Source organism: Tubulanus polymorphus, chromosome 3 (genome assembly GCF_964204645.1).
Source record: "Tubulanus polymorphus chromosome 3, tnTubPoly1.2, whole genome shotgun sequence".
Classification (NCBI taxonomy): domain Eukaryota; kingdom Metazoa; phylum Nemertea; class Palaeonemertea; order Tubulaniformes; family Tubulanidae; genus Tubulanus; species Tubulanus polymorphus.
This window is the reverse complement of record NC_134027.1, coordinates 1,079,696-1,098,891: the sequence shown is the minus strand read 5'-3', so window position 1 is coordinate 1,098,891 and position 19,196 is coordinate 1,079,696. Positions and strand designations below refer to the sequence as shown.

At 37.5% G+C, this 19,196-nt stretch overlaps 1 protein-coding gene across 1 annotated transcript; it reads left to right on the top strand.

The window, feature by feature from the left end:
* Nucleotides 1-1,397: 1,397 nt before the first annotated feature.
* On the top strand, nt 1,398-18,715 carry LOC141901897 (calcium-transporting ATPase type 2C member 1-like). Its single transcript, XM_074789460.1, has 24 exons — nt 1,398-1,583; nt 4,091-4,285; nt 4,661-4,750; nt 6,775-6,810; nt 6,970-7,031; nt 7,485-7,593; nt 8,803-8,955; nt 9,116-9,184; nt 9,443-9,585; nt 9,715-9,839; nt 10,128-10,225; nt 10,455-10,550; nt 10,764-10,853; nt 10,946-11,056; nt 11,430-11,583; nt 11,971-12,141; nt 12,526-12,674; nt 13,069-13,235; nt 13,685-13,753; nt 13,849-13,965; nt 14,405-14,552; nt 14,941-15,036; nt 15,644-15,785; nt 16,253-18,715. The coding sequence occupies exons 1-24, from the start codon at nt 1,443-1,445 to the stop codon at nt 16,387-16,389; spliced, it is 2,868 nt and encodes a 955-aa protein (XP_074645561.1). The 5' UTR covers nt 1,398-1,442; the 3' UTR covers nt 16,390-18,715.
* Nucleotides 18,716-19,196: the final 481 nt, after the last annotated feature.

Sequence of the window (19,196 nt, the reverse complement as noted above, 5' to 3'; positions counted from 1 at the left end):
GTAGCCCTTGGCTCAGTTTCACAAAAAAGTTAAACTCAAATTTTTGGTGTAAATGCCATTGGTTACTTCATGTTTTCAATGAGGACAACAATTCAAACTTAACCGTTTTAGGCTTAAACTTGTTCGTGAAACTGGGCCCTGATTATGTTAGGCCCCTACTGAATAACTGGAGACCAAGTTCAATATCATGAGTTGTATCTGAACTGTGGAACAAACACTCGCGGGTACAGTTAACTGGAATAGGTCCATTATACTAGGTCTACAGTATACTCCCCATTTGGTCCAGCAGACTTTTTAGTAGACTTGGCCGCCGCCCAGCAGACTAAGTCCTACTGAACAAGTAGTCTGGATCACGAATGGATCCACATCTAAACTGAGTCCACATTGACGTACTGTCGTACTTTAATTGACGTATTGTATAATTTTGTGGTGGTTGCATATGTTACCAGAACCTATCACCGTCAGATTTATTGTTACATTAAAACATTAGTAAACATTAAATCCCTACATTGTATATTCAAGGTTTTAACCGATGCTCTCATAGTTTCAAACCTGTGTTTGTGAATACAGATCATAGTTAGGAATCTAATTGAATCACGTGTAACTGAGTAAGTTGAATTCTTTTTCAATATTTCTATGTTTTTTATCATTAAGATTCTTTATCATACACTATTATACCATAACGACGACATACCACAGCGCTATCTACCTTCAGTCCTTTGTATTTTCTTCGATATTTCTTGGATGCTAGAAATTCCGGAGGAATTTTTTGAATGAATTGTGCATTGAATTATTTGCAAGAACAAATTGTATACACAAAAGAGACTATCAGAGGACATATATTTAAGGTAGGCCTAAAGTTAGGATAAGAATTGTGTTGATAAATTAAGTCCTAATAAGACTTGGTCTCAGTTTGACAAAAAAGTTAAACTCAAATTTTTGGTGTGAGATTGCTATTGGTTATTTCATGTTTTGAATGAGGACAACAATTCAAACTGAACCATTTTAGGCTTAAACTTTTTCGTGAAACTGGGCCCTGGTCTTAGAAAAATACTTGCTTAGGAGACCATTACCTATACCGGTATGTAGAGCGCTAAATACTAAACGATTAGGTTCCTAATTCAAAATCGATATTTTCCTCAATTAAAAAAAGGCAGGCATTATTTAATCCATTTAAAAGTTAGGTCAACGTGAAATATTATTTTCTATTTCTGAATCGGACTTTCCGGCAAAGAAATGCGGATTGAATTTGTTGTCCTAATAATAATAAAGACAACTTTTGTGATAGGATTATAATAACTTTGAGCTTTCGGACTTTGAATTTTGCCCCTGTTTCACAATCGTGAAGTTGAACTGGTTTTATAGTATTAGTAATAAATTCACGCTACACGCCGTGCAGTCAACGGTGTGCGAGACGACTACGAGATTTTTTGTTGAATAAAATGATCAGATTTCTAGAATCGCGAGTTCGTAAACGCCAGGAATTACCGGTTATCGATGAAAGGGTTAAAAATTGTAAAAAGAATGATGATTACACCGATGGTGGTTTAGAGGTCGGGGTAGTTGTTAATGGTTCTACGATGGTAAGTTTTTCTTCGACAGACGGATAGTTCCAATTCGGGATCCATTTTTATTAATCTCTTAGTTCTACGGGATTCGAACGCGGGTCCATAATCCTTTTCTCAGTTCCTCTTCCAGGACCCGGGTACAGTTTATTCCGGTAATCAAAACCCTCTCCCAACTCCCCACATATTCAGAATGTTTTCAAAAATCACTGATCAATTCACTGGGTTTAGCTTGTTTGAAAACCATGTGTCAGGAAAATGTTTAACTCGATTTTATGTTAATAGTAGGCTTAGTTTGTATCGGTTACTTTTTAATGTTTTTAAGTTGTTTTTTTGCTGTCAAAATATTGTGGACTGGGTCAGGTGACAGACGGTTCGTGAGTTTGATTTAAATCGCTATTTGAATGAAGTTTCAAGCAGTGTTTGCGCTTAATATTCAAATTCAATCTCTCCGCAACAACAACAAAACGTTCAATAACGTAGTCGCGGTAACGCTGCAGAGCAGATTAAATCATTTTTCATGCAGATGTTGAATTAATTTCTGTCACATATTTTAATATACTAGAATAGAACGAGACGAGACACATTGTTCACACGACACTCATTCACACTGCTGCTGCTAGCAATCCACTAGTAATAGGAATTTATCAAGAATTTTAACTTCTTTATCAGACCGATCTGGGCGCCCGGTTCTACCGTAGTCAGTTGGGTCAAATTCGTTTTCGATAGCTGAAATTGATAATAATCGTAGAACAGGGTCCAGGGCTGCTCCGTGGACCCACTTCCATACGGAACCGCAGTCTAGGCTTAATTAAACTAGGCTTAGTTGCTAAATTAACAAATATTTTTGAATGAACTTTGACAAAATCTAACCTATTTCTAACCTAACTTAACGAGATTTACCTTAATTTCACTAATCACATTTTGATATAGTATTTGATAGTTTTTAACTGATAGTCAGATATTCCAGAATAAGGGATTACAATCGCTTAAATAAGGACTAGCAGCTCGGTAGTCTTCTCCACTTTCGGTGCTTGACGAATAGCGTGTAGTCATTATCATTATCAATCATTGACTATAAGCTAGTAGTCATTTCTGTTATTATCATAAGGTTGAGACTATTTAGCTAGTAGTCGTGTGGTTATTTTTAAACGGATTTTACACCTATTCGACAACTCTTAAAATTCTATCACTTGTTGTTATTAGACAACGACCATGGAACCGACTGCGGACTGTACTGAACAGGTATGTAACATTAACAACCACGCTACCAACCAGGCAGAAATTACTGTAGGATTTTTGGGCTTCAGATAATAATCATCACTGACCATTCATACAGTGTAATCTAGGATTCAGTTGCGCGCAGTCATCACTTGAATTCAAGACCAGTTGAAACTTATCTATGGTTACATTTTACGACCAGTCTAAGCTAATTTTAGTTCTATAACCGATCTAATAACATCTAATAATCTCTAGGATGAGTCTTTTGAAGACCACCATTAGACTGACTCGAGGCATGACTATAGCAACTGGACCTAATCCTATCAGTCTAGATTTCGGTCTTGGTTAGACTTCAAACGAATGGACCTCGGAACCTGTGTCAATTCTTATCTTTCAAAGATACAGTTCATTATTATTCTACCATAGCTGGATCCACTGTATTTGAGTATACGGATACACTGTATCCACTGTATCCAAAATACTGAAAGAGTTTTATGTATATATTAGCTGTAGAAAGAGATCTCGTTGAGCAGGGCTTGAAATCAATTTTCACACTATGTCACTCTACTGTGGAATATTAATGGAAATAGCTGTTTATTCATATTCACAAAATAATAATCTATACTAAAAACAGGTGGACAAATAAACACAACGAGTTTATAAAGGATTTTAGTTGGTTGAAATATATTCAATACATTAGATTATTCATTACAGCTGCTTCCAATCCTACTGTACCTGCTTCACGGCCTTAAATTCAGTTTATACCTCAAATATTTCAAAGCTTCACGACAGGCTCTAGACAGATAGAATGCTTATTAAGCCAGGCGTAGGTCGGCCTTGTGACGCGATCGTCGCGTCGCAAGTGGGGGCATAAGTCGGTTGCGACGCGATTATCGGTGACTGTGTGCGACTAGTTTCTGACAGTCTGAGCACGCAGGTCGGTTGCGATGGTCGCGTTGCGTCGCAGAAAGAAGAACATGTGCGACTGGCGTCACTGGCAGTTGCAAGGTAGCGTAGGCGGGCGGGTCGTTGCAACGCGATCGGCGCTGGCGGTCGCAGTGAGTCGCAAGGCCGACCTATGCCCACCTTTAGGTAGATTTACTATTTGTAAAACAATTAACGGTAGACTATGCCACACTGGACTTTAACCTACCTAATGGCGTTGTGAGACTCTGCCACATTCTTCTCCTCAGCAGGGATTCATAATCTGATAGTATATGAATATCTAACCTGACACCCCCCCCCCTATTTTTCAAATATGAACTTCTGATTGAAAATTGGCAAAAATTTCATTGTCATTACAGAAAGAAGAGATGATTTCATGCATCAGTTCAGAGAATGCGACGCGTTACAGCAATGAAGAGATTGTTCATCTACTGCGTACAGACGTCAAAACGGGACTGTCACATTCCGAGGTCGTGCGGAGACGCCAGATACACGGACACAACGAATTTCAAATCTCAGAGGAAGAACCGATCTGGAAAAAATACATCGGACAGGTGAATAATTACCACCACGGTTATATCCCTTTCACTGTATCTGATTACCCTGCAGTGCAGTGTAGCAGAATTACAAATTTGGTGCTGTTGGGCAGAATATATGTACATGGCACTGCGGGGCAGAATATATGTACATGGCACTGCGGGGCAGAATATATGTACATAGCACTGCGGGGCAGAATATATGTACATGGCACTGCGGGGCAGAATATATGTACATGGCACTGCGGGGCAGAATATATGTACATGGCACTGAGGGGCAGAATATATGTACATAGCACTGCGGGGCAGAATATATGTACATAGCACTGCGGGGCAGAATATATGTACATGGCACTGTTTAAGTTTAAATGAAATTGTAATCGTATATTTCAGTTTAAAGATCCTCTGATTCTGTTACTACTCGCGTCGGCTTTCGTCAGTATTTGTATGAAACAGTTCGACGATGCTATTAGTATAACAGTCGTAAGTATTCTAAAAATACAATCACAACTCGATTTTACAGTATTTACTCTAAAAGTTTGACAGTCCTTAGTTCTCAGTAACATTATCGAAGCCAGACGCTTATGATTTTGGTCGGGGTTTGACGTCTCTCCTCCAAAATATAGAAAATTCAGCTAATTTCTAGTGCAATCTACCACTGACTCTCATTAACTGAATACTTGAAAAAGCAATAATCAGTGTTGATAGAAAAGTGACATCAATTCATATACGGCAGCAGCCAGAGTTAGCTGATTTTCGACAGAGCTGGATGTGAAATGACTGGAGTGGCCACACCTCTAAAACCCCTTGTGGAGAACAATGCTAATTTGAATCCAGTTCAACAGTTGTGTCCGTTTTATTTCACTGAAGACCAGTCCTATAATTCTGTGAACAATTTGCAGATTCCACAGTCTATCGATAAGAATATATATATATATATATATATATATATATATATATATATATATATATATATATATATATATATATATATATATACCAGTGTATATATTCCTATTTGTATGATATATTTTTGTATCATCGATTTATTTTCGATATAAAGATATAACTCGTAATCCCAACTCTTAGTGAGTGACTTAGAGAGAGTAGGCACAGCTGTGCACTATAGATACCCATTGAGACCTAACAACCAAATTGACAGAAAATCAAAGAAATAAGTATTGGAACAAACAGACATATGCTGACATACAGTATTCCAGATAGGGTGACATAATTGTCGCAATAAACTTTATTTAAACCCTGTTCAGCAGGATCCAATAATAAATTGACTCAAGGTTTTAAATTTTATTTGAAATGCACTTATTGAACTCGACACCGGAGACTGTGGTAATGTGTGTTGATTTCCCGGGATGCGATTGTTGCACAGTTTGTAAGTTAATTAAATTTCCAGGACCGGGTTTTTCAGTTCAGTTTGAATAGTTACAATTCGTTTACATTCATTTCAAGTGTTTTTGCCTCAGTCAGATATAAACGACGTTAGTTCTGGATCCTGGAAATTAAATTAACATATTTTCATAACAGTGATAATTTGGATTACAACATTGAACAAGTAATTGCGAGTGAACACGTAAAGGGAACTAAGAGAAGTTGAAATGATTTGAAGTTGTGTAAATTTGGCTGTAGAACTTAATGTTAGGGTCCGATTTCACAAAAAAGTGTGGCTCAAACTTTTGGTTTGATTATTATCGGTCACTTAATGTTTTCAATGAGTCCAAACAATCCAAACGCTTTAGCTTAAACTTCTTGATGAAACCTGGACCTAGATTATTCTGGATATCTCAGTAATTCATGTTTCAGTTCAGTTTCAATGTTAATTCAATTGATATTATGTAGATGAGGTTCTAATCTATGAATGATTTGACTGTAATAGATTCAGAGTCAACAGAATTCTTCTCCTCATTCGTTACTTGTACGCAGTGACATTTTCATATTTATCTGATTATAGCTACGCGTAGCTACAGATGACGAAGATATCGACGCGTCTCCTCTGTCTACTCTCGTCACAGCGTGTAACTGAAATTCAATCAGATTTCATTGATTTACTATATTCGTATTCAATAATGATCGTCATTATGTTTCCCTCCCACCAACTGTGATACTGATAAAGATGGCTAGCAGGCAGCACATTTCAAATGATAAGTCCACATTTTTAATTTAACACCGATACACATGCGACGCAGTAAACTCCACTCAAGTCAAATCCAGTCCACTCAGAGATAACTGTTTAACTTTAATCTTTGTTGAAATATATTTCTCACCGTACATAAGATCTCTGTACTTGGATATGGTTCGTAAGCTGACTTGTCAAATACCCTGGATCCAGTTCCACAGTTCGAATTATAGTTAACTCATTGAAAATGAACTAAATTTAACTCAGAGTTAACTCTAACTCACAACTGCGGAACTGGGTTCCAGAATTGATGAATTCTCAAAACCACAATTGCTTCCTCTCAAAGTTTTTATCGACAAATATTTACTGTTTTCAGGCTATCATTATTGTAGTAACAGTTGCTTTTGTGCAGGTGAGTTGAAAAACTTATACTATTCTCAATCCTGAATATCAATTATTGCAATTTAAGCAAAAAACCCATGATTATGAAAAAAACTACACTTGGAAACATCATTTATTGCTGTGTAATTCATCTCAGTAATAAAGTTTTCTATGTCTTGTTTGTTTCTAGGAGTACAGATCAGAGAAATCATTGGAGGCTCTGACGAAGTTGGTGCCACCACAATGTCACTGGTACGTTCTTTATTCTCTACTGATTTTTATTTCAATCTATATGATACGATGGGACTACAGTGATACCTGTGGAACTGGACTAGTCCGTGTTAGTCGCGAGAGCAGCGTTGATCCATTGCGACTGGGACAGACCGGTTACATGTCACAGAATGTATTATATGTCATATGCAACTCGTCGTGAACGGCTAGGTTTAGCGAGGGTGCGTAGATCATTGCGTCATTGGGACATCATCTTCCCTTACGATCAGGAATTGAGCAACTAACAGTCGCAACTCCGACCTATGCCCAGCTTTAGGTAACCCTAGAATACTCAGGGAATGAAAAAGTCCATGAATTTGACAGATTCTCCTGCCTATCACCTGCCAATTCACTCAGGGAATTTGTAAATATTGGTAAAGTTGCCACGCTATGAATAGAGGTCACCTGACCGGTATTTGATTTGGTATATTTCAGCGTAAGGAGTGGTCAAGAGCAGACGTTTCTAGCGAGAGAACTCGTACCTGGAGATATCGTACATCTATCTATAGGAGACCGGGTTCCCGCTGATATACGTTTATTTGAGGTAACACTTCTTCTATTCCAGATGATTCTGTAGTCAATTCTGAACCCTTTATTGTGGAACTGAGTCTAGGAGATGCTTACAGTAGAATTAGGGTCCAGTGTGGCTTAAACTCATCCCTTTATTGCGGCACTGAGTCTAGGAGAAGCTTACAGTAGGATTAGAGTCCTGTGTGGCTTAAACTCATCCCTTTATTGTGGAACTGAGTCTAGGAGATGCTTACAGTAGGATTAGGGTCCAGTGTGGCTTAAACTTGATTTAATTTCTTCAGTTAAATCGATTTAAAGAGTTAATTATTTTGAAGAAACGGACCATTCAAGTGAGTTTAGATTCCCGTTTTCGTCCAGGGTTGAACATATTACCACTGTTTCAAGTATCTCTTGATCTCCGTTAAATTCCTGCCCGATAATTCATTGATTTCTAAACAAATGCTCGACGATAAATTCAGTAAATTCTCAACGCGTGCCCTTCAAAAACAGCCGCTGTTTATTTCATGTGAGATGTTGAAGTACGCGTTCACAACAATACAACAACTCAACGTTCCAGATGTCGTCTCATTATCGATTCATTCATTCTTTCTAACGTTTAAATTCATTTCTAACTAACTGACTTCATTGTTGTGAATTATGTGTGAATTATGAAGTGATTTTTCGTTTCGCATCACGACAGTTTTTTAGTTTCTTTCAATTTCTTTCGCGTATTTTGTTTCGTTAGAGATATTTTCCATCAGCTGTTACCGTGCGTTAGAAACAGCTGTATAGCTACCGGCATCGCAGTTGTAAAAACTGCCGCGATTGTTTGCTTTTTAAATCGATTATTACTGATTGGTTTTAGCTGTTTTCATTGTTGTTATTTTTTCCGATAGAATAAACACAAATATCCAGCCGGATAATTGAAATACCGGTCCCCAAACAACTGTATCGAAATTTGAACTTAAACTGAATTTTAACCATGAACTTCACTTGAGCAAAATAAATATGAATGGAAACGGAATGTATTTTCACTGAATGTATTTTCTGTTAAAATGTTTTTTCACTGGATGTATTTTCTGTTTAACTGTATTTTCACTGAATGTATTTTCGGTTAAAATGTTTTTTTCACTGGATGTATTTTCTGTTTAACTGTATTTTCACTGAATGTATTTTCTGTTAAAATGTTTTTTTCACTGGATGTATTTTCTGTTTAACTGTATTATCACTGAATGTATTTCAGTCAGTTGAGTTGAGCATCGATGAATCAAGTTTCACCGGTGAAACGGAACCAGTTCTTAAAACAGCAGCAACACTTAATAAAATTACGAATGGAATTTCAAGTCGAACAAATATTGCATTTATGGGTACACTGGTACGCTGCGGTAAAGCTAAAGTACGTAACATCCATTATCCGGGATTTAGGGAAATTCGAGATTCAATTCGATTAAGATTTGACTCAAAATCAAATGCATTCTCAAAGCGTTTTTAATGAATTCTGTAGACTATATATAATCTGGATTTGTTGAATTTGATGGATTTATTTTTCTTCACAGGGTATCGTTATCGGAACTGGTGAAAATTCAGAATTCGGGGAAGTTTTTAAAATGATGCAAGCAGAAGAGGTACGCACGCAGGAGGGGCTAGTGGACAAACTGCATCTAGTTCAATCGGTTTGAACTTGTTACAGAGATGTTAAGAATTGTTGAATAGAAATTCAAGAAAAGAGTTCAATCCATTTGAACTTGTGAATTGTAAATTGGAGAATTGAAAAAAAAGTTCAATCTGTTTGAACTGGTATCTGAATCGTTTAATAGGATATTGAAAAAGGGGTTCAGTTCATTTGAACGTTGATTGAACGCTATTTTGAACGTATATTTCAGGCTCCTAAAACACCTCTACAGATCAGTATGGATACTCTGGGTAAACAGCTCTCGTTCTATTCATTCTGTATTATTGGTATCATCATGTTACTCGGTTGGATTCAAGGACGTCATATTCTGGATATGTTCACGATCGGCGTCAGGTAAAAACCGCTTCTAAATTCACCTAATTTTTGAAATGAACTAGACTGAAACTGAACTCCAGATCCATGAATGTTAATGTTAAACTATTTTAGAGATGTTTTTCAATTACGATTTGATTATTTTTTCAGTTTGGCAGTAGCTGCTATTCCGGAGGGGTTACCTATAGTAGTCACAGTCACATTAGCTATCGGAGTTATGAGAATGGCCAAACAGAAAGCAATCGTCAAAAAATTACCTATCGTTGAAACTTTAGGTGAGAGTTTATGATTCGTCTTAGAATGCATTCTTTGATTGATTGAGCCTTACTCATTCAGCCTGGCGCGATCTTGGTAGCTACACAAGATTTAGAGGTTGACAGGACTCAGTTCCGTAGCTTAGAACTGTGGAACCAAACCAGAGTTCTGAGTTCGAGCCAGGTATTGGGAAATAATCTCCTAAGAGTCAATTCTCACAAGAACTGCGGAACTGGGTCCTGAAGCTTGTTATTCTCTCTTGGCTAGATTTTCAAAGTGTAAAATGATTGTTTGTTATTGTTTTGTAGGTTGTGTAAATGTAGTTTGTTCTGATAAAACTGGAACATTAACACAAAATGAGATGACAGTCACACGACTGTATACCGCTGATTTAACACAGGCTGATGTAAGTACTACCTTCACATGCCGCAGCCTACCTCATCACTGCTACCTCATCTACCAAAATTCTTATTTCAATCTGGCGCTAGACCCAGGGTCCCGACATATCTTAAGTTATTTTAGTTTTCTAGGATATCTTTCTGTTAGTTCAGCAAATTTCTGTATCCAGACAAATATCTGCCAGGTTTTAGTGTCTAGTGTAACCTGGTAAAGGCGGTCTGTGTTATTTTTAACAGGTGTCTGGAGTTGGTTATAATGGAATCGGCGAAGTCACTTGTAACAACGAAATTGTACATAATAATTCACATCCAGACATCACTAAACTCATAGAGGTAAGATTTCATGAATCTCTGTTCCCCAGCAGGCTGTCTCTTAGATGACTTAACCTGTTATTAACTGTGAAACTGGGTCCTTAACTGCGGAACCGGGTTCAGAACTGTGGAACTGGGTCCTGAACTGTGGAACTGGGTCCTGAACTGTGGAACCGGGTCCTGAACTGTGGAACTGGATCCTATCAGTCAGTGTTTAATTATTTTTTTCCGCAGGTCGGTGTATTGTGCAGTAACGCCGATATCGTAAATGATTCATTACGAGGGCAGCCAACAGAGGGCGCTCTGCTAGCGTTAGCGATGAAAGTAAGTAACTCGAAATATTGAAAATGATTATCATAGTTTAATTTGAGATTTTGATAATTTCATATGTTTATTTACGATATTTGATATTTCAGGTTGATTTACACGGAATCAGAGAGAAATTCCAAAGAGTTCAAGAATGGCCGTTTAACTCGGATACTAAAATGATGATGGTCAGGTGCAGTCAGAGACCTTTCAATGGAAATGTAAGTATCTCATTATTCTAGTAGCATTAGTTTCATCAAGTCTTGATTCTAATGTATAGCAGACAGCGTAGCCACTTTCGCACCTGGAAATTTTCTTTTCTTTAAAGAAATCCGGCAATAGTCAGAATTTTGTTTTAAAAATTTTAAAAGAAGCTAAAAATCAGGTATAAATTGTGGAAATTAGTTGAGATTGTTAGATCACGCATAAAATCAAACAGTTTCTCTCTATGTCTTACGTATTTAACTTTGTTAATTGATTGGATTAGCAGATAAAGTCAGGGTTTTAAAAAGCGAGTCAGATAAAAGTAGCCTGCACCCTGTCGGTTTAGCAGAGCATCCGAATTCAGAAAAATTGAATTTTTTTTATTTTCAGAAATCTGATATATATTTTGTGAAAGGCGCGGTAGAGAGAGTGATAGCTCAGTGTCAATCATACAGCAGTCAAGGACAATCTATACCTCTTACAGAGCAGCATAGATCAGCGATTTATTACGATTCACAATATCTCGGTAAAATGGGTCTACGAGGTACGCATATCTACGATCTTTACTCATTTCTGTACAAAATTGAATTCCCGCTTACAGAAATTTAGTTCATCGTCATCAATTAAAATGATCTACAGGATCCAGTTCCACAGTTGTGAGTTTAAGTGGACTCTGAGTTGGAATGAGTTCATTTTTAATAAGTTAAAACTTTACGGTCAAATCTTAACTCAGAACTGTGGAACTGGGTCAACAAGTCGTCCCCAATCCCAACAGTGGGATGGATAATCTGTAGTTTATTGTAGTTGTATATTAGTCCCTTTTCTCATTATTCAAATATCAGTAGAAAATTAGAATATATTGTAATTTTGTCAAGACAACAGTAAAATGTTTGGCATCAGCGATAAAAAACGATTCTTGTTACTATTTCAGTTTTGGCGTTGGCCTATGGACCTAGTCCACAAGATTTATCGTTTGCGGGTATGGTTGGTATGATGGACCCTCCGCGACCCGGGGTCCGAGAGTCGATCGAAATACTTCAAACAAGCGGTGTTCAAATTAAAATGTTAACCGGCGACGCTGAAGATACGGCTAAAGCAATCGGTAAAAATAGATCTATATTTCAATAGTTGTAGATCTGAATTGTCGCCCAATTATTGTAGACAGTCCCACGATCTTGGCTTACGTTTGAGACCAGTCTAAGCACATTTTGGTTCTAGAGTCAATCTAACAACTTAAGACCAGTCTTATGATTTATTTCAGACCAATTTTGGGTCATAAGTCATGACTATGCAACTGTGCCCAATAGCCAATTCTCTAGTTCTTGGGTAGTACTTCACTCTTTGGTTTAATGCATTGAAAATAAACCAATTTTAACCCTCTAGAATCAAACTGAAGCAAATACTGCCCCTCCCCCCAGTAATTGACAGTTTGATGATGTAAAGTAACTGGGTTTGAGGTAATCCGTAATCGGTTTTGATTTTGTAGCCGCTCGTCTGGGTATTTATACTAAAGGAACTGAAGCGTTGTCCGGTGAACAAATCGATACAATGGATCAGAGAGATTTAGAGAACTGTATCAAAAACGTATCGATTTTATATCGCGTAAGCCCTAGACACAAACACGCTATAGTTAAAGTAAGTTTACATAAATCACCTGCATCATGCATGTTCAGCTTTATCAACAGGGTTGGGAACTTACCTGGAACACTCGGGGAATCAGAAAAATCTAGAAAAAAATCGGCGAAAACTTAATAGAACGATATCCACACCCAAACGTGGTGAACGGATAATAAGATAAAAACCCACTATGTACAGAATTAAAGAATTTAAAAACAAGAATTTATTTATTCAATCTAAAATATATAGAATAAATTCTTGTTTTTAAATTCTTTTAATCTGTAGATAGTGGGTTTTTATCTTATCGGCGAAAACTCTTCTAAATTCTTAAATGGGTTGATAATGGTCACCCTTTAGATCCTTCTCTTAACAACTGAAAAATGAATAGAGATTTCAATGTGTATTTATTTAGGCGTTACAGAAGGCTCAGGCTGTAGTAGGAATGACCGGTGACGGCGTGAACGATGCCGTAGCGTTACGAAGCGCCGATATCGGTATCGCGATGGGTAAAGCCGGCACCGACGTTTCTAAAGAAGCTGCAGATATGATACTCGTCGACGATGACTTTTACACGATCATGTAAGACGATATTTCCCTTGTGAAGATTAACCGATACAAAGAACTAACGGTTTCATCTTCTGTGGCAGCTTTTATTCGAAACGTCACTAACGCGGTTGCACAATTAACTACTAACAAATAGATAATTACCAGTAGATTCTATGGACCTAAGAGAATATCTTAATATCATCAGTTTACTGTAGCATTTGGCTGGCTAACTGAAGTTCAAATCTCCACACATTAGCAACACGACCTTGAAGGTTTAAATCCATATATAGCTAGTGACCATAAATCTCAATATCTGATTGAACTATACAAATTCTCGGGCAATAGATTTATATTGACCAGAAGCCTCAAGATAAAACCAGAATTTCAGGAATTAATTCTTACATCCTAATGTTTACTTATTCATTGATGAAACAAGTTTCTCCGTGATATTTTGCTTACCATCACTACATGTATCTATATAGGTCAGCGATTGAAGAAGGAAAAGGAATATTCTATAACATCAGAAATTTTGTGAGATTTCAACTGAGCACGTGAGTTCAAATCAGAAATCTGAAAATGCTCTTTATATTTAGATTCTATTGAAGATAGATTTGTTGATATTTTGTTTCTGTCGTCTGATTTATAGGAGTATCGCGGCGTTAACACTGATAGCTTTATCTACAATGATGAAGTTACCGAATCCATTGAATGCTATGCAGATTCTATGGATTAATATTATTATGGACGGGCCGCCTGCTCAAAGGTAAATCAATGATTCCACGAGAACTAACGACAGGGATAGATCCAGGGGTGTGATCTGAGCGTCTTACAGGGGTTCCACAGTTGTGAGTTAAATTTGACTCAAAAGTTAGAGCATTGAAAATGAACTAACTTTAACTCTAACTCACAACTGTGGAACCGGGTCCAGGGAATTCCTGATTTACCGTAATTTGCCTGCTGGGAAAGTCAGGCAATTCTGACTCTTCTTAAAAATCAGGGAATTTGAATATCTGGTGTCTTGTTTTTGCCGGTGCAATAGAAAAAGCCCCAATTGAGGGCATCTTATTTGATCAAAGAATTTTTGGTAAAGGGTTTAGGGAAAATAAAGGACTTTTGGATTCCCTGATCTGTAAAGGCCCTTGTCTTACCGAATATTTCTAATATAACATTCTATTTTAATGATGTTTGTATTATTTTGATAGTTTGGGTGTAGAACCAGTGGATCACGATGTTCTACGACAGCCTCCGCGTAAAGTAAAAGATAACATTATTTCACGGCATCTAATAGTAAACGTTATAATGTCGGCGGCTCTGATAGTTACCGGAACGCTGTGGGTGTTTTATCGCGAGGTAAGAATCTGAATCTGTATGGAACCTGAGACTCGAATCTTGAATCCTTATCTGGACGTTAAAATAAACTTTTGAAATACATAAAAGATTGAAGACAAGATTTATTCATAAGACGAGAAGATACACAATATCCGTGTATGATGATAACGAAAGAAATCCCACAATAACGAAGCCAAGATTGAAAAATTCTATATCAGAATGATTGTATTTGAGGAGCTAACAACTGTGAGCCATCATCAGGCGTACTCCTGGCTAACAGTTGTTAGCCGAAACGTCGCTCCTCAAATATAATCATTATATAACCGGTATATAAAAGGGGGAAGAAGTTGATTGAGTTTCTGAGTGAGGTTGTTCAGGTTCCTGATGTTGTTGTTGTTCTGTTTTTCAGATGCAGGACAATAAAATAACACCTCGAGATACAACGATGACTTTTACATGTTTTGTATTGTTTGATATGTTTAATGCTCTAAGCTCTCGGTCACAGGTACGTGGTATTGTATTTTACTGCCCAGAACGACGAACCCCGGCCACGTGTCAACGGGTCAATATCTCGCATTTCAACTTACTTATATGTATTAGATGAGAAGATACACAATATCCGTGTATGATGATGACGAGAGAAATCCCACAATAACGAAGCCAAGATTGAAAAATTCTATATCAGAATGATTATATTTGAGGAGCGATGTTTCAGCTAACAACTGTTAGCCATCATCAGGCGTACTGAGTACGAGTACACCTGATGATGGCTAACAGTTGTTAGCCGAAACGTAGCTCCTCAAATATAATCATTCTGATATAGAATTTTTCAATCTTGTGGGATTTCTCTCATTACTTATATGTAGTTGAATTCCACAGTTTTTTGATTCTATGCATAAAAACATTGAAATGAACTAATCTTACCTCTAAAGAGTCAAACTGACTGTGGAACTGTGGAACCAGGTCCAGCATCCAGTTCCACTGTTTTTGGTAATGTTTGACTATAGACTGAACTAAGATCCGAGGAACTTCTAGAAGATTGAGAATGGGCCCTCTGTTTTTGAAATTGACCTAACTAGGCTATAATGCGTGTGATGTTTTATTTATTTCAGACCAAGTCGATATTTCAGATCGGTTGGTTTACGAATAAAATGTTTTTATTCGCTGTTGGTGGTTCACTCATCGGTCAAATGTTAGTCATCTACTTCCCTCCCTTACAAGCCGTATTTCAAACAGAAGCACTTTCTTTGTTAGGTGAGTTTTCATTTTCAGTAGTTAACAAATGAAAGACCGCTCTTTAAATCAAATCAGATATCTTATTGACCAGGGGCTGCAGTTGCTCAAAAGTTGGTTAGAGTTAACCAGTGGATAGTTGGCATAGTGACAATTAAAAGTTCATTGTTACTATGGTATTTATCCGCCGGTCATCTTTAACCAACTTTTGAGCAACTGACCCCAGGGGCGTTGTAAGCAATTTTTTATTTCCGCGACCAAAGACGGTTTTTGGACGGGTTCTAAATATCGCCGCGGCGAATTTACTTAATTTCATCAAAAATGTGGTATTCAAAAAAAAAGTGTCATTCAGTAAATTATTGCCGCGCCTTTCGCAGCTGCTGTTGCTGCACTTCCAACGCCTTTGTAAACTGGTGGAAAGTAGCGCCCCCTGTCTGATTACTGATGAAACTATTATTCATATTTTTTCTCCGTCGTTTTATTTGTAGATATATTGTTTTTAGTAGCGATCACGTCGAGCGTTTTTATATTCTCCGAACTGAAGAAATTCATCGAGCGACGAACATCGATACAGAGTCCGATACAACAATACGATAGTCGTAACTTCGATCAGGATTATGTGTGACGATGCTGGACGCAACGTACGGATTTATTCCACAAAAAACATTTAAAACATTTCGGTGTTTTTTTTATACGCGTGTCAGTTGCGCTGTCATCGCTTAGACCAGTCTAAGCTCGTATCCTAGTTCTATAGCTAACGTAACAACTTTAAGATCAGTGTTGCCACTATTGGATTTAAGTTGTGTCGACTGACGGTGAAACTGGCCTCAGATTTTACTACTCAAGAATCTGGACCCAGTTCCACATTTGTGTGAGTTAGAGTTAACTCTGAGATAAAGTTAGTTCATTTTCAATGTTTTAACCCAGGGTCAAATCTTAACTCAGAACTGTGGAACTGCCCTGTTTTATATTTTAGTGAATATGCTTGAACGTAACAGTTTGTGATTTCACCCCCAGAACTTTTCACATTTTTATTCGTATTGCCCTTTTCTGTTAATTTGCGCCATTCATAAAGTGCATAAGCATCCATGAGGTGAGAGGGTGAGGGGGTGAGGAACACTGACCACATCTACCTATGGAGCCCCTATAGGAAATCTTATTAGAAACCATCACGTATTTGTTGCCGCAACTCATCGTAAATGAGTTTGTAGTTCTGGAAACTTGCCACATATATATTAACCATTGATGAAACAGTTGCCTAAATGAAAAAATGTATCCTTGAGCTAGTGTAGTTTATTCAGCTTTTCGACTTTATTCTTATAGTCATCTTCAGGAATAATGTCATGGAAAAGATAATCAGATGATTTACAAACTACAAGAGTCTGTTATGTAAATAACTTATTGTGTTTGCTGCCAACCAATACGGCACTGAGCTACAAGACGTCTAGACGGCTATGCGATAGTTCTGTCTGAGCGATGTGATAGTGTTTTGCGTGATATGATAGTTGTGTGAATAGTTTCAGGTAGTTATAGTTGTATAGTTTGTACTGCTTGACGTATTTTATAGTGAAACTAATCCGTTTTTCATGGCTTCAAACTACTTGCCTAAATGAGGACAAAAAACCTGTACTTTTTCATTCATTATCACAACTCTTCACTGTCCTCATCTGACGATCATTTTTTTCGGGAAATATTCAAGAAAATTAAACATTTAAAAGGTGGATCCAGGGCTGACTTGTGATTATGTGTACATGTACTAATAGAAAAGGACACTTTCCACCGAAATAAATTATCCTCTTAATTCTTTATTGCACTGACACAATCTTATAACAGCTCTTTCTGGGATATGATACTTAAGTTATAGTGTAATCTATTCTGATGGATGAATATTCTGCATTCTCCTTTAACTGACACATTCTTTCGCGGGAATACTCTACGTTACTTAAAATCATCGTGTATATATTCAAGCAAACGGCACAAATAGGCACCCGATCTCTCTCGTAAGTAGATCCACCGTCCTAGCTTAAAACCTCATCGATAATCATGTTTGAAGCTATCATGAATGGATGTACGTTACTTAAATCATCGTGTATATATTGTAGCGCGATAGGCACCAGGCACCCGATCTCGCGCTCTCTCGACTGTAGTAGGCACACCTGTACTATCGTCTGGATTCTAATCTAGAGAATTAAGAATGTTAGCACCATTATCATTCAGTGAATCCACCACCCTAGCTTAAAACCTCATCGATAATCATGTTTGAATCTATCATGAATGGATTTAAACAGGGGGAAGTTTCGTTAATTTCTGTGAGGTGGATGAAATTTTGTCTATTGTTTAAAATCTCCCCTTGGTATGAAAAACTCCTTTTTTTACAAAGTTTTTGATAGAGCTTCGTTATTTCTGAATCGAATCTCATGAAATCATTCGAGACGAAATTGATTCGTTGTTTGGGAATCTAAACAATTAAGAGTAATTCTGAAGATCTTCCCTTGTGAAATGCGTTGTGCACTCAAGGGGCCCGATAAGTTCATCGTACCAGGGGCGCCAGTGCGTGTTAGGATTAAAATGTAGTGAGCCATTTCCACGTGACGTCACATCGCGCTTCAAGGTCAGCCGGACGGCCGTGACACTGGTAAACAATACGTGTCGGATACAATACATATTTGAATTCGGTATTTTTAACGGTCGTTTGTTTTGAAATTTCATAGACATTCCTTGTAATTGGATCTTGTCCTCATAAAGCCAATCATGTTAAAACCGTAGGTCACTAGTAGCTATATATAATGTAAATTGTATATCGTAGTATTGTTTTATTGAGTGTAAGATTGATTTTGAGAATTTGGATCGAACAAAAAACTATGTTGTTTGCCTTGGGAAAATGCTGTATTTGCCTTGGATCTTCTTCATCAACGATTGCTGAAATATTTGTCGTGCGCGTTTGCCTGACTTCGTGAAATAAATATATTTTATTGTTATCAAATAATATACGTATCTTTGTCGTCAACTCGTTCTCTACTGAATTTTGAACTGTTTGCGATTCAGGGGAAGTCGTTAAATACTCTTCAATTCGTGTATTCGGGACATGTTTGATTTACAGCTTTTATGACCTCATTATACTGTATTCACTTCGTCGTCCATCTGTCCGCAGTGGTTTCCAAGCCCTAGCACCTAAACCCTTTGGTAAAATAATTTCAGCGACATTTTGTTCCCTGCAAAACTCATCCTCCCTCTGCAGGGACTCGAACCTGATGGCATCGCTACACTCAGCCACGGCACGAACCCCTGCATCAGTAGACCGGGTGCGCAGGTACATGCGCAGCTTTCCGAACGAAAACTGGCGGCACCAATCAGATTGCTCGTTGTATAATCGTTGAGGCAAATTTCAAGGAAGAACTATAAATGGGAAAACCCGGGCTAAAATAAAACGGG